This window comes from Coregonus clupeaformis, chromosome 40, assembly GCF_020615455.1.
Source record: "Coregonus clupeaformis isolate EN_2021a chromosome 40, ASM2061545v1, whole genome shotgun sequence".
In the NCBI taxonomy this organism is placed as follows: domain Eukaryota; kingdom Metazoa; phylum Chordata; class Actinopteri; order Salmoniformes; family Salmonidae; genus Coregonus; species Coregonus clupeaformis.
The window spans coordinates 6,571,124-6,586,916 of record NC_059231.1 but is presented as its reverse complement, the minus strand read 5'-3'; the positions used below and the strand labels follow the sequence as shown (position 1 = coordinate 6,586,916).

At 42.3% G+C, this 15,793-nt stretch overlaps 1 protein-coding gene across 1 annotated transcript in view; it reads left to right on the top strand.

Annotated features, from left to right (window-relative positions):
- The first annotated feature begins 818 nt into the window (after nt 1–818).
- LOC121554963 (NEDD8-conjugating enzyme UBE2F) overlaps nt 819–15,793 on the top strand; it is a 115,981-nt gene continuing 101,006 nt past the window's right edge. The window contains exons 1-2 of the mRNA XM_041868697.2: nt 819–1,016; nt 4,803–4,939. Coding sequence (XP_041724631.1) covers nt 4,822–4,939 — 118 coding nt within the window. The 5' untranslated portion in view covers nt 819–1,016; nt 4,803–4,821. The remainder of the gene's footprint in view (nt 1,017–4,802; nt 4,940–15,793) is intronic.

The window sequence follows — 15,793 nt, the reverse complement described above, 5'->3', positions numbered from 1 at the left end:
GCTTGACCAAACTGGTCTAGGGCCAAGGCCTACCATCTTATCAGCCTAGGCAGACAGGTTGCCTCCCACATTAGATGGGATTTCCGAGACTATGTCAAATAGATTGATACCTAAGAAGTTAAAGTCTAAACTGTTGATAAAATATTGAACTCATTGAATAACCCATTCATAAATGGCAAAACAATATAAATAAATCATAAGCAATAAGGTTTTGAAATGTCTCTCCTATATCTAGGAGATATAAGAAAGTTATTATTTTTTGGACACATATTTAACCCCTTATTTTTGTTTGCACAAAACGACCTTCGTTTGTATGGGTTACCTTCAGATGAGTCATGTGACACTTGTGGGGGTCGTAGTGCAAAACACCATCGTGTTCGGATCCAAGGTTTTGGGGTGTTTGCCGGTGGACCACGTTCCCTCGATTTTCAATCGTTCACATTTTATGTGAATGACTTTTTGGATACTGTTTTATGCATGTGGTTGTCAATGTGACTGCAAACTGTAACTGGAAACCATACTACTATGGAGATGTATCCTGTCCTGAAAATTACACAACATAATGATATGTTTTTAGGATAATCATAGTGGTTTTGACAATGTTGTATTAATTCTTATCCAGTCCATCGTGAGACAAAGCAATAAACATGCTGGTATCTTTCCAACATTTAATCAAAAACAAGAAATACTGTTCATGAGTGATTTCAGCATCTTGTTACGAAATAATGTGCTGTTTATTTTACTAAACTGCTTTGCCTATTTTATTTGCTGTGTCTAGCGGAACAAATGTTCTCATTTGATATTTGCCCGGACAACAATAACGAACGGAACAATCTGTGCACCGGGAGTGAAGTTATACAGCTGATTGTCAGCTTGTTTACATTTCATTACATATTTGTAAGGTTATTTGGCTACCGAAGTTCAGTTTTCAATCTGTTGCTGCAGTTGCAGGCAGAGCCTTACTTCCGAGTGTCGTTGATTATGGTGTAGACGGAGCGCTTTCTCTGAGACAGCAGGTAAAGCGCAGCAACGGGGCAGACATTAGCTAGCATGCTAGCCAAGTGACATTTCATTCGATATTTATTTATAAATGTCTCTGATAGAAACGTGTTACCCTTTTATGTATTTTTATGAATTTCTCCAGTTGTCATCCCAGTCTAACCTTGTAACATTAAACGTTTGTGCATATTTCTGTAACGTCGGCTAGTTAGTTAGCTGGTAGCTAACTTTCTTCTTACCTAGCTAGGTAGCGGTAGCTAGCTAACACCATCACCAAAGATGTTCTATCTGTGACTGTGCCATAACTAGTCTGCTATATGTGGTTGAGCTTTGGCTAACTTGTTATTTGATAGAATATATCACGCTTAACAGCTGGTTAACTTGATTGCTATACTGATTAGTTAGCTAAGTATTCATCTGTCTAGGTACTTAACTAGTGAACTATTTAGCTTATAATGTTAGCTAGCTTGCTATGTCATTGCTTTTGTAGTTTATTAGCTAGCTATACAACACAGGAAAACATTTATGTGGAGCTAGTTAGCTAAACATATTCCCACACTGATGTCACATAGGTAGCTAACCTCATATCGTTATCCTAACTAGTTACACTTAGCTATCAGTATTTTCTAGATATGAACTAGCTAACCAGATTTCTTGCTGGCCACACCCTAGCAACGTCCTAACTGAATTTAAATTCTTTTTTATTTGTCATTGAAGTGGAAAATGAGAAAGCTGTCTAAAGCAGCATAATCCTGGCAGTGCTTATTATGGGAAAACAAATCTCAGTTTGTCTGAGTGCAATGCAGCTCTGCCCTTTGCCTGGAAACCCGACGTTAAATTGCATAGAATTCTATGTCTGGCAGAAATTATGGTTTGAATCAGGAAAGTTTCCTCTCACGACCTCTACAAGTCAGAATGTTGAATATAATTCATTTTTAACTTACTTTACCGGTTTTAGTGGTAGGAATGTGAGACAATATAGGAAAGTATTATAATTATATCAACTTTTCAAAGCGCTGGTTGTGCATTCAGACATCTATCACCTGAAGCATGCACACAATATAAAAATACATGCACGAGACCGCATGCATACCTGCTGAGCTCGTGCACATCTTTACATGGTTCTGCGCATGCTTCAGGTGAAAGCACTGTCAGCGCTTTGAAAAGTTGATGTCAAATATTATTTTATTCAACATTCTGGATTGTAGAGGTCGTGGGAGGAAACTTTCCTGATTTAAAAGCTCATTTTTGCCCAACATACAATTCAACGTCGGGTTTCCAGGCAAAGGCATCATGTGCTGTGGGAAATGAACAACCTGCCAATCCAAGCTGTTGAATTATTTACATTGTCAGTCTGTAAACATGGCTAGGACAATCGGCTTCTTCTAAGTAAGGCCTGAATGCATGCAGGCTCTGTGCAGGCTGCACTATGTGAGCTGAGCCTGTCCTGTATTGCTGGCTGGCAGGCAGGCAGTGACAACTGAAACAGGTGGGGGTCGGACTGGGCACACATTTCATGGAAACACTGATATCTGATACCCAGGCCACCCTCTCTCACTCACTTCTCTGAACACAAGCGCTCACTCCACACTTTCCCTCACAGGCAGCCTAGGGCGGCAAGATTTTGGGGTTGATATTCTGGTGTAGGTGCAGACATCCTATTACTTTCAGAACAAGGAAGATGATTTGATGGATTGAAAGAACTTTATCATAGTCTGGTATCAATTTGGCCTACTTGTGAACTTCAAGAACAGGCTTGACTGTAGTCCTCACTGTTATTACTGCAGCATGAATGCATGCAGAGTCGCAGACACATTCCATTCCTTTGTATGAAACTGAGTAGGCTACTCAGTCAGTGATTCTTCAAGCCAAGCTGAACTATTTAAATTATTCTGGCTGGGTAGGTAGCAGTTCTAGCCACTAGCCAGGTATGACAGCCTAGCCCCCTCAAACTCAACTCTGGACTTCGAAGCCAGTTCAACTGCATTTTTTCATTGTTCACCTCTAATCAGGGACTGCTTTAGACCTGGGAAAGCAGGTGTGTGCAATTAATTATTAGGTAGAACAGAAAACCAGCAGGCTCCGGACCTCGCAGGGTAGTAGTTGAGTACCCCTGACCTAGCCACTAGCCAGCTATCACAGCCGCTTGCAGCTCACAGCTGAACTGAGAAAAGAACCCCATCGGGATGGCCACATCGCCCAGCCAGTCTCACAGCGGGTGAATGACTCATACAGAAGGCTGATCTGACTCAACTACTGTGTATTGTTGTGCTTCTGCTCCTCTCCTGGCAGTTTGTCCTCTGCTGCCAAGCTGGCCCTGGATAGTGTTGCGTTGACTGAGGAACTGAGTTGAAACCTGCATGATGCCAACCATCTGCTCATGTTGAGACTAAGCTGACCACTGGGAACACTTAGTAAACAAGCTGATTAAAGGAAAAACTGTCTAAAGACTGCCTTTAGCCCTGTGCACGATCTCTCTGTGTCAGCATAATTGGAATTAGAACATATAATCAGTCCGCCTAATTGGAGTTAGAGCACCTAATCACGTCAGCTACTTTATTATTTCCCCTTAATTAGCCTGGCTGTAATTAGTCTACTCATCCTGATGATCAAAGGTGGGAACAGCTGGGAAGTGAATACTTCTCCCCCTTACAGTTTTAAGCAGTCATGTCATAGTATTTGTCTGTGTGGGACTAACTTGAATTAGGCTAGGACACGCTCTATTCTGGGTCCATTAGGGCTGACTTGTAAAATGGTTACTGTTGGGACATGATCTGAAAACGACAACACCTAGCCTCTATGCCTTTCCCCCAGCCTGGTCCCTGCCCAAGCCACTGAGACATTGTTTACACCTAGCCTATCCAACTGCGCACCTAAAGGGAATGCCAGGGGGAATAGGCTAGCTAGAATTGGTCTCTCCCCTGTGGTGGTAGATTATCATTTAACCTAGGCAAGTGATTGAGCAGGACAGAGAAGTTCAGCCCATTAAAACACACAGAGGAGATGTCAGACATGGGCTTTGTATTTTTAAAGTAATGCTTTAATTAAGTCTGACTTATATGACTAAACACTATAAAACTGTCTAAAAACTCTATTTAGGTAACTAATAATGCCCTGAAGAAAGGTAACTAGAAAAATTAGTCAGATTTTGTAGTCTAGCATGACCGTCTTAACATCCAGTAACTGCCAAGATAAGTGATTTTGGATTCATTCCATTAGTTGTGCCAGTCTATCAAACATGTTTCACATCATGTAGTTCCTATTGACAGCAAAGGTTGCAGTTGCATGAAGGAGTCACCAGGTAATGTGGTTGAGGAGCCATTGCTGTTCTCAGCAACTTTGATGCTGCAGTGACTTTTGGGATAATGAGGCTTGTCCTGGAGAGACCAGTGTCCTACTTCCACTGAGGGGACACGTGGGCATTTAATGGTGTACTTGTCACTAACACATTCAGCCACACTCTGGCGGCCAAAGTGGTTGTTGAGTGGCAGTATGCCTGTACGTGCTCTGGCAGGGCTTTACTTCGTCTAATGAACTTGTGAACCTTAAGCAAAGGAGAGTGTTTTCAGAGATTTGAGTGCTTAGTTATTTCCTTATTTCTCAGGGATTTGAGTGCTTAGGTATTTCCTTATTTCTCAGGGATTGGAGTGCTTAGGTATTTCTTTATTTGTTTCATGTTGTTGTTATAGCCTACTGCTATTATTAATTGGTCATGTTGTATTGTAATATCACTACATCCTGGCTCTTGTGCATGTGTCACAGTCACTGATCAACTGCTCTGTCATGTCATTGTGTGTTTTCAGGAGAGAGCGCGGGGCAGCCATGCTGACATTGGCCAGTAAGCTGAAGAGGGACGAGGGGGTGAAGTCTGGCCGACCTCCTGGGGGCCCCTCCGACTCCTCTCACAGGGTCTCTATCAGGGACCGGCTGCTCATCAAAGGTACAATACACACGACGTCCTCTACATGTATATATCGATCTCCTCCAGTAACTCGTTTCACACTAGCATCCGGGTGGACCTTGCTGTGCTTCTTTGTAATGCCAGTTTTTCCTTTCCATTAATTTAGCAGAGGTGGGTCGTCGCTGCTAAATTGTCGTCCGCAGTCACAAAAATATGACCCCCCCCCCCCCAAAAAAAAACGGTTATTTTTGATTATTTGGGATGGTAAAACATTTTCAATATAAACTTGAACAACTAAAACCAGAAATGAAGTATGTAGAAAAGATAATGGAGCTATATATTTTAAAATAAGATCATCTTAAATAAGAACTAACAATCACCAAAATAGAAACTAGACAGTTGGGAGGAAAAATTCAAACATGTCATGGTATAGGTTTTGTTATGTTTGAGTTACTCAGATAGCATAAGAACAAAGCATAAGTCATGGCAAAATGTGTAGACTATAGAATATTATACAATAAAAGGATGTCCAACATCTCTTCATTTTAGTTAGAAAAGTTGGTAACACTTTAATTAACATCCAGTGTAATAACATATTATGACAGTCATAACCATGTCATATGTCATAACAGCTTACATAACTTGTCATAACCTGTCATAATATGGTCATAACACTGTCATGACCCATATATTTTAGGGCTGACCCCATTTAGTTGACTGGTTGATTGTTTGGTCGATAGGCTGTTGGTCGACCAAGATTTCTTTAGTCGAGCGGTAGCAGGAAATAAATGAATAATCATGTTTAGCAAAACACCTGTCTGATTCGCGCCTGTCTGAGTGGACTGATCCATTGTGGAGGCTGTGGGGATGGCACAGTCCACCAGTCTAAGACATTTACTACTGAAATTGTATATGGTTATATTATGTAAGAACAATGGTGCAACACAAATAAAAATATAATTTTATAACAAATGCGCTTTCTCCCGCGTTGGATAGCAGTCGCTGTCTGCGGTTCTGAAACACATCAGTGCGCTGTTGAATTGGCGCCTTTTCCTAGACCATGTTGCTATGTGCATAATGGCAAAGTTAACCAACATATTGGTGTTGAGAACAATGCGGCGGAAGCAACAGCGGAGTTAAAAGACGAGAAAACAGCCCTTGCCTTAATTTAAGAAAATTAAGGAGAGAGGAAACCCCAACTTAATTAGGTCTATAATTAATAGCCTAACTGTTAAATGGGCCTGGCTTTATAAATCATCCATATATACACTACATGACCAAAAGTATGTGGACTAACTCGTCAAACATCTCATTCCAAAATCATGGGCATGAATATGGAGTTGGTCCTCCCTTTGTTGCTATAACAGCCTTCACTCTTCTGGGAAGGCTTTCCACTAGATGTTGGAACATTGCTGCAGGGGACTTGCTTCCATTCAGCCACAAGAGCATTAGTGAGGTCGGCCACTGATGTTGGGCGATTAGGCCTGGCTCGCAGTCCAATTCATCCCCAAAGGTGTTCGATGGGGTCAAGTTCTTCCACACCGATCTCGACAAACCATTTCTGTATGGACCTCGCTTTGTGCACGGGGGCATTGTCACGCTGAAACAGGAAAGGGCCTTCCCCAAACTGTTGCCACAAAGTTGGAAGCACTGAATCGCCTAGAATGTCATTGTATGCTGTAACGTTAAGATTTCCCTTCACTGGAATTAAGGGGCCTAGCCCGAACCATGAAAAACAGCCCCAGACCATTATTCCTCCTCCACCAAACTTTACAGTTGACACTATGCAGGCAGTGTTCTCTGGGTATCCACCAAACCCAGATTTGTCCGTGCTGGAAAATGATGGTGGCCACACAAAATATTGACACTTTGGGCCCAATTTTGACATTTTCACTTAGGGGTGTACTCACTTTTGTTGCCAGCGGTTTAGACATTAATGGCTGTGTGTTGAGTTATTTTGAGGGGACAGCAAATTTACACTGTTATACAAGCTGTACACTCACTACTTTACATTGTAGCAAAGTGTCATTTCTTCAGTGTTGTCACATGAAAAGATATACTCAAATATTTACAAAAATGTGAGGGGTGTACTCACTTTTGTGAGATACTGTATATAGTGTATCTACAAAAATAAGACATCCTGCTTCTGTTGCCTGTTTGAGTGTTTGTTTAAAAGCCTACTCATACGAGGCGCATCATGCCTCATGCAACTATAACATGTCGGATAAACAATTTCACAAATTATTTTTTAACATTTAGACCAATCGATTGGTCGAAAGAATAATCATATAAAAAGAAAGAACAGACTACTCTTGGTCGACCACCTGTGGTGACATGTATCGCCGCCTTTTATGGCTGGTTTTGACACCTACACGTCATAACGCCTCTCCCCTATTTGACCTAGATATTGTGTGTATGTCTTTATGTAGGCTATGTGTGCCGTTTTAAAATGTATGTAGTTCTGTCCTCGAGCTGTTCTTGTCTATTAATGTTCTTCATTGTCATGTTTCATGTTCTGTGTGGACCCCAGCAAGAGTAGCTGCTGCTTTCGCAACAGCTAATGGGGATCCTAATAAAATACCCCAAATAAGTGTCAAAACCCACATTTATTATAATTTGTTTTTTTTCTCTGCCAAGACGTTTCCTTTAGTTTGAAAGCTTGTTTCTTAAATCATTTTGTTGTTGTAATGAATTCTTTAGTCATGTTTTTTTCATCATCTTTTAAATAACTTGTAGAAAATACACTTTATGACTCTTGTCATGAAGCATTAGGACTATGATGTGTCACTTTACTTGAACTAAGAAAATACACTTTATGACACTGTCAAGAAGCATTATGAGCATCATAATCATGTAAGCCAGATAGGCCTGTCACGTACATGCCCTTACGTCAGTCATCGATCAAAAAGAGGGTGTCTTGTCTTGCTCCTGAAATCTGCTCCTGCATTCATCCCAGTCATCAGCAACAGAGTATTAGGGTAGGTGCATGTCTGACATCAATGTGTGCGCAATTACAATGATAATTTAATATGGTCAAACACATAACATAAAAATACTGTTGACACATAGGCTATTGTGTAATGGAATGTTTTGCCTTGTGTAGTAGGTTTTGTGGGTTTTGACACTCTTATGTAGGTGTCATAACCAGCCATATAATAATGCAATTTTAATGGTAGGTTTATTTGATGAGCATTTTAATGAGGGAAATAAGTATTTGACCCCCCCCCAATCAGAAAGATTTCTGGCTCCCAGGTGTCTTTTATATAGGCAACGAGCTGAGATTAGGAGCACACTCTTAAAGGGAGTGCTCCTAATCTCAGCTTGTTACCTGTATAAAAGACACCTGTCCACAGAAGCAATCAATCAATCAGATTCCAAACTCTCCACCATGGCCAAGACCAAAGAGCTCTCCAAGGATGTCAGGGACAAGATTGTAGACCTACACAAGGCTGGAATGGGCTACAAGACCAAGCAGCTTGGTGAGAAGGTGACAACAGTTGGTGCGATTATTCGCAAATGGAAGAAACACAAAAGACCTGTCAATCTCCCTCGGCCTGGGGCTCCATACAAGTTCCCACCTCGTGGAGTTGCAATGATCATGAGAACGGTGAGGAATCAGCCCAGAACTACACGGGAGGGTCTTGTCAATGATCTCAAGGCAGCTGGGACCATAGTCACCAAGAAAACAATTGGTAACACACTACGCCGTGAAGGACTGAAATCCTGCAGCGCCCGCAAGGTCCCCCTGCTCAAGAAAGAACATATACAGGGCCGTCTGAAGTTTGCCAATGAACATCTGAATGATTCAGAGGAGAACTGGGTGAAAGTGTTGTGGTCAGATGAGACCAAAATCAAGCTCTTTGGCATCAACTCAACTCGCCGTGTTTGGAGGAGGAGGAATGCTGCCTTTGACCCCAAGAACACCATCCCCACCGTCAAACATGGAGGTGGAAACATGCTTTGGGGGTGTTTTTCTGCTAAGGGGACAGGACAACTTCACCGCATCAAAGGGACGATGGACGGGGCCATGTACCGTAAAATCTTGGGTGAGAACCTCCTTCCCTCAGCCAGGGCATTGAAAATGGGTCATGGATGGTGTCATGTGAATTTCTATCTCTAATTCAACCTAAGCTTGAATCATTATCAGAGGTTGTAAGGCTCTGGTTTTAATCATCAATGATTCAAGGTCCACAACCCACAAGTATTATCTGTATATTTATTCATGGAGAGCTCTGGCGCCAAAGACACATACATACTGTTTTTATACCTCTTGACAAACAAAGGCACTATGCTCCTCCCACCTTTAGGTAGCTTTCTTAAACAGTTTCCGCCTTCCCCCTTGAATGTTTAGTACCGCCCCCTCTGTTAGTGGTTTGACACTACATGATAATTCTAACATTTATACTGTATTTGGGGTGAAATCCTTTAGTCATTATTCTTAAAATCCAAATTAATCTAACAGATGGGTATTCCAGCATGACAATGACCCAAAACACACAGCCAAGGCAACAAAAGAGTGGCTCAAGAATAAGCACATTAAGGTCCTGGAGTGGCCTAGCCAGTCTCCAGACCTTAATCCCATAGAAAATCTGTGGAGGGAGCTGAAGGTTTGAGTTGCCAAACGTCAGCCTCGAAACCTTAATGACTTGGAGAAGATCTGCAAAGAGGAGTGGAACAAAATCTCTCCTGAGATGTGTGCAAACCTGGTGGCCAGCTACAAGAAACGTCTGACCTCTGATTGCCAACAAGGGTTTTGCCACCAAGTACTAAGTCATGTTTTGCAGAGGGGTCAAATACTTATTTCCCTCATTAAAATGCAAATCAATTTATAACATTTTTGACATGCGTTTTTCTGGATTTTGTTGTTGTCATTCTATCTCTCACTGTTCAAATGAACCTACCATTACAATTATAGACTGATCATGTCTTTGTCAGTGGGCAAACGTACAAAATCAGCAGAGGATCAAATACTTTTTTCCCTCACTGTATGTGTTTGGGTAAAAATAATTTTTTTGTTTTATTCTATAATCTACTGACAACATTTCTCCCAAATTCCAAATAAAAATATTGTCATTTAGAGCATTTATTTGCAGAAAATGACAACTGGTCAAAATAACAAAAAATATGCAGTGTTGTCAGACCTAGAATAATGCAAAGAAAATAAGTTCATGTTCATTTTTAAACAACACAATAGTAATGTTTTAACTTAGGAAGAGTTCAGAAATCAATATTTGGTGGAATAACCCTGATTTTCAATCACAGCTTTCATGGGTCTTGGCATGCTCTTCACCAGACTTTCACATTGATGTTGGGTGACTTTATGCCACTCCTGGCGCAAAAATTCAAGCAGCTCGGCTTTGTTTGATGGCTTGTGACCATCAATCTTCCTCTTGATCACATTACATACGTTTTCAATGGGGTTCAGGTCTGGAGATTGGGCTGGCCATGACAGGGTCTTGATCTGGTGGTCCTCCATCTACACCTTGATTGACCTGGCTGTGTGGCATGGTGCATTGTCCTGCTGGGAAAACCAATCCTCAGAGTTAAGGAACAATGTCAGAGCAAAAGGAAGCAAGTTTTCTTCCAGGACAACCTTGTACGTGGCTTGATTCATGCGTCCTTCACAAAGACAAATCTGCTCGATTCCAGCCTTGCTGAAGCACCCCCAGATCATCACCGATCCTCCACCAAATTTCACAGTGGGTGCGAGACACTGTGGCTTGTAGGCCTCTCCAGGTCTCCGTCTAACCATTAGACGACCAGGTGTTGGGCAAAGCTGAAAATTGGACTCATCAGAGAAGATTACCTTACTCCAGTCCTCTACGGTCCAATCCTTATGGTCTTTTGCAAACCTCAGCCTGGCTCTTCTTTGCTTCTCATTGATGAAGGGCTTTTTTCTAGCTTTGCGTAACTTCAGCCCTGCCCCTAGGAGCCTGTTTCGAACTGTCCTCGCCGTGCACTTCACCCCAGCTGCCGTTTGCCATTCTTTTTGTAGGTCACTTGATGTCATCCTACGGTGGTTGAGTGACATTCGAATGAGTTGGCGGTCATCCCGGTCAGTAGAGAGTCGTTTTCGCCCTCTGCCGGTCTGTACCTTTGTTGTCTCCAATGTCTGCTGCTTGACCTTGTACTTATGAACTGCCGTCTTTGAAATTTTAAGGATGGAAGCAACCTGACGCTCACTGTATCCCTCTGCCAGTAAAGCCAGAATTGAACCCTTCTTTTCCTCACTCAAAACGTTCCTTTTCAACTCTTTTGGCATGGTCAATAGTTATTTTTTGATTAATATTACTTTTGAGGTACTATTAGCACTGTTTTTGCCATCCAGCTGGTCCTATTGCAAGAGGATAGTGATGACCATAGCAGTGGTTTTTATACCTTTCCTCGTTAAATAAGATTTGGTTCATGTGATCACCTAATCAGTACCTAATTCAGTAGAATGAGGTGTGCCTGTTTAGGAATTCAACAGACACTGGAATGGAATGGCTGTCATACATGTAGAGATGCTGATTTTAAGAAAAATTAAACATTTTCCCCAGCTGTATATGCAATTTAGCAGATGTTTTTATCCCAATATCTCTGACAATTGATTGTGTGGACAGAATCCTACAGGGTATGGATGAACTTCAAGAGACGTATGAAAGGAGCTCCAGTAGTACGCAGCTAAACTAAAGATGGAGGTCAGTGTAGACTGTTCTGAAGACAGTCCAGGCTGGGTGATATTGGGGAACAGCCAATAGGCATAAAGGGAATATAGGCCAGTCTGGTTTCACTGTCTGTCTGGGTTGTCTAATCTGCCTTTGGTTTTAATATTAATGCGGCCCATGGAACTGTCTGTCTGGGTTGTCTAATCTGCCTTTGGTTTTAATATTAATGCGGCCCATGGAACTGTCTGTCTGGGTTGTCTAATCTGCCTTTGGTTTTAATATTAATGCGGCCCATGGAACTGTCTGTCTGGGTTGTCTAATCTGCCTTTGGTTTTAGTATTAATGCGGCCCATGGAACTGTCTGTCTGGGTTGTCTAATCTGCCTTTGGTTTTAGTATTAATGCGGCCCATGGAACTGTCTGTCTGGGTTGTCTAATCTGCCTTTGGTTTTAGTATTAATGCGGCCCATGGAACTGTCTGTCTGGGTTGTCTAATCTGCCTTTGGTTTTAGTATTAATGGAACTGTCTGTCTGGGTGGGTTTAGTCCCCCTCGTCCTCTCCTCCTGCGTTCCAGCTCAGATATCTCTCTTTTTGTTTCTCTTCCTGCCTCACTTTATCCCCTGATCTCAGTCGTCTTGCCCCCTGATCTCAGTCGTCTTGCCCCCTGATCTCAGTCGTCTTGCCCCCTGATCTCAGTCGTCTTGCCCCATGATCTCAGTCGTCTTGCCCCATGATCTCAGTCGTCTTGCCCTTGAACGAGGGCTTCCAGGGCCTTAAGCAGTATTGCTCTTCTCATGAATTTCAAAGGTTCCATCTTTCCGTCTCTATCTTTCATACATTTTCCATACTCTGTCTTTCTTTACATTTGATCACGATCTTCCTGTCGCTGTAGTCTTTCCATCCCCTTAATCTTTCCTCTCCTTTTCTTTACACGCTCCCATTTTGTCTCTCAAGCTCTTTAGTTCCTGTTTAAATTTTTATTTTATTTTTTATATCCATTCAGATTCAAAGTCAAATGCCTATCTTATGCAAAGGAGATGGATGTCTTCCCGTTCACAATCAAATTGGATGTGCTCTCCCCAGTCTCTGCCCCATGTTTCCTCCAAGTATTGTTTTTATTTTAGATCAATGGCTTTTGTTCTCTTTTTTTCATTTCCTGGGTCGTTCAGGTCAAATAAAGTTCTTAAGTTCTATCTGTCATTTGAGTGTTCTGTTATGTTAGGTCTCTTAGCCTGCAGAGCCAGAGTCAGTCCTCTAGAGGAGCACTAGGAGAGGTCATATTTTGCCCACTTCCTGTTTCCTGAATAGCTAGCTAGAGTAAAACATCTCTGTTGGTGCTCATCTGTCCAGTGAAGTGATTGAGGAGGTGGGCTTCTGTTGGTTATGGAAAATATAATTCAAAGTGGTTTAGATGGTACAACGATTCTCTACACCAGGACTGCCCAACCCTGTTCCTGGAGAGCTACCGTCCTGTAGGTTCTTGCTCCAACCCTAATCTAGCACACCTGATTCTAATAATTAGCAGGTTGATAAGATGAATCCGGTTAGTAACACCTAGGGTTGGAGCGAAAACCTACAGGAGGGTAGCTCTCCAGGAACAGGGTTGGGCAACCCTGCTGTACACTATACTTGCTTGTTTTGTGTCAAACTGAAATTAGGCGAACTATTACAATTTTAGCAACCAGGAAATGGTGGAGTGATTTCTGCATAGTGCACCTTTTAATCATCCACCCCAACATCTACTGAAGGCAGTTTCCCCACAAAGTACACAGTCATCTACTGAAGGCAGTTTCCCCACAAAGTACACAGTCACAGTTCTAAAGAGATCTGAGCGAGGGAACATGCTGCACAGTGTGGAGCTTAAACTACACCAGACCAGTCATTGTATAATCCATGTACAGTTAAGACTTTCCAATCACAATTTTGTCATGACTTATTGTTTTAAAATTGCTTGCACAGCATTGTATCAAAGCCTCATTTACTGTAGCCAGAGCACCGGCAGGGATTGTAAGGAAAGAGGAACACAAAAGTGTAACCCCTTCTCTCCCCACAGGACCATAGTGTTACTATACAGTCACACACTGGACCGTCTGGAGGGGTGTAAAAATATATATCATTTTCAAGCTCTGTGTGTGTGTGTGTGAGAGTGTTTGCAATGCAAACCCTTCCTCCTGCTGAGTTAGGTCTGCTCCACATGATTCTGCCTGTAGACAACCTGACTGGGTTACCAGGTGCAAATTATTTGCTGAAACGTCTGCGGGTCTGGTCCAGCCGTCATATTGTCTTTTTTTTGTTGTTGAGTCATTTACACCCTGATTTATGAGATCCATAATTACACTGTGTAGCTACAGTTTCATAACATTTGTTTCAGTCGCACATTCAGCCTATGAATGAGGTAACTTTTTTGCAGCGTGTTTTTGGGCATCTCCTCTAGTTAGCATCCAAACAACAAAGCTCTGAGCGAGACCGGAGAGACCGGGAAGGGAACGTGGGAGATGATGTGTTGTTCCTTTAGGATTTGGTGCGCACCACTGACTGCTCTTTCCTAGACGCCAACGCAAGCAGGATGCCTTCTTAGTTTGTCTCTCTCGCTCTCTCAATTCAATTCAATTTAAGGGCTTTATTGGCATGGGAAACGTATGTTAACATTGCCAAAGCAAGTGAAGTAGATAGTAAACAAAAGTGAAATAAACAATAAATATTAACAGTAAACATTACACTCAGAAGTTCCAAAAGAATAAAGACATTTCAAATGTCATTATGTGTATATGTGTATATGTATATATACAGTGGGGAGAACAAGTATTTGATACACTGCCGATTTTGCAGGTTTTCCTACTTACAAAGCATGTAGAGGTCTGTAATTTGTATCATAGGTACACTTCAACTGTGAGAGACGGAATCTAAAACAAAAATCTAGAAAATCACATTGTATGATTTTTAAGTAATTCATTTGCATTTTATTGCATGACATAAGTATTTGATACATCAGAAAAGCAGAACTTAATATTTGGTACAGAAACCTTTGTTTGCAATTACAGAGATCATACGTTTCCTGTAGGTCTTGACCAGGTTTGCACACACTGCAGCAGGGATTTGGCCCACTCCTCCATACAGACCTTCTCCAGATCCTTCAGGTTTCGGTGCTGTCGCAGGGCAACACAGACTTTCAGCTCCCTCCAAAGATGTTCTATTGGGTTCAGGTCTGGAGACTGGCTAGGCCACTCCAGGACCTTGAGATGCTTCTTACGAAGCCACTCCTTAGTTGCCCTGGCTGTGTGTTTCGGGTCGTTGTCATGCTGGAAGACCCAGCCACGACCCATCTTCAATGCTCTTACTGAGGGAAGGAGGTTGTTGGCCAAGATCTTGCGATACATGACCCCATCCATCCTCCCCTCAATACGGTACAGTTGTCCTGTCCCCTTTGCAGAAAAGCATCCCCAAAGAATGATGTTTCCACCTCCATGCTTCACGGTTGGGATGGTGTTCTTGGGGTTGTACTCATCCTTCTTCTTCCTCCAAACACGGCGAGGGGAGTTTAGACCAAAAAGCTATATTTTTGTCTCATCAGACCACATGACCTTCTCCCATTCCTCCTCTGGATCATCCAGATGGTCATTGGCAAACTTCAGACGGGCCTGGACATGCGCTGGCTTGAGCAGGGGGACCTTGCGTGCGCTGCAGGATTTTAATCCATGACGGCGTAGTGTGTTACTAATGGTTTTCTTTGAGACTGTGGTCCAAGCTCTCTTCAGGTCATTGACCAGGTCCTGCCGTGTAGTTCTGGGCTGATCCCTCACCTTCCTCATGATCATTGATGCCCCACGAGGTGAGATCTTGCATGGAGCCCCCAGACCGAGGGTGATTGACCGTCATCTTGAACTTCTTCCATTTTCTAATAATTGCGCCAACAGTTGTTGCCTTCTCACCAAGCTGCTTGCCTATTGTCCTGTAGCCCATCCCAGCCTTGTGCAGGTCTACAATTTTATCCCTGATGTCCTTACACAGCTCTATGGTCTTGGCCATTGTGGAGAGGTTGGAGTCTGTTTGATTGAGTGTGTGGACAGGTGTCTTTTATACAGGTATGAGTTCAAACAGGTGCAGATCAAATACTTATGTCATGCAATAAAATGCAAATTAATTACTTAAAAATCATGCAATATGATTTTCTGGATTTTTGTTTTAGATTCTGTCTCTCACAGTTGAAGTGTACCTATGATAAACATTACAGACCTCTACATGCTTT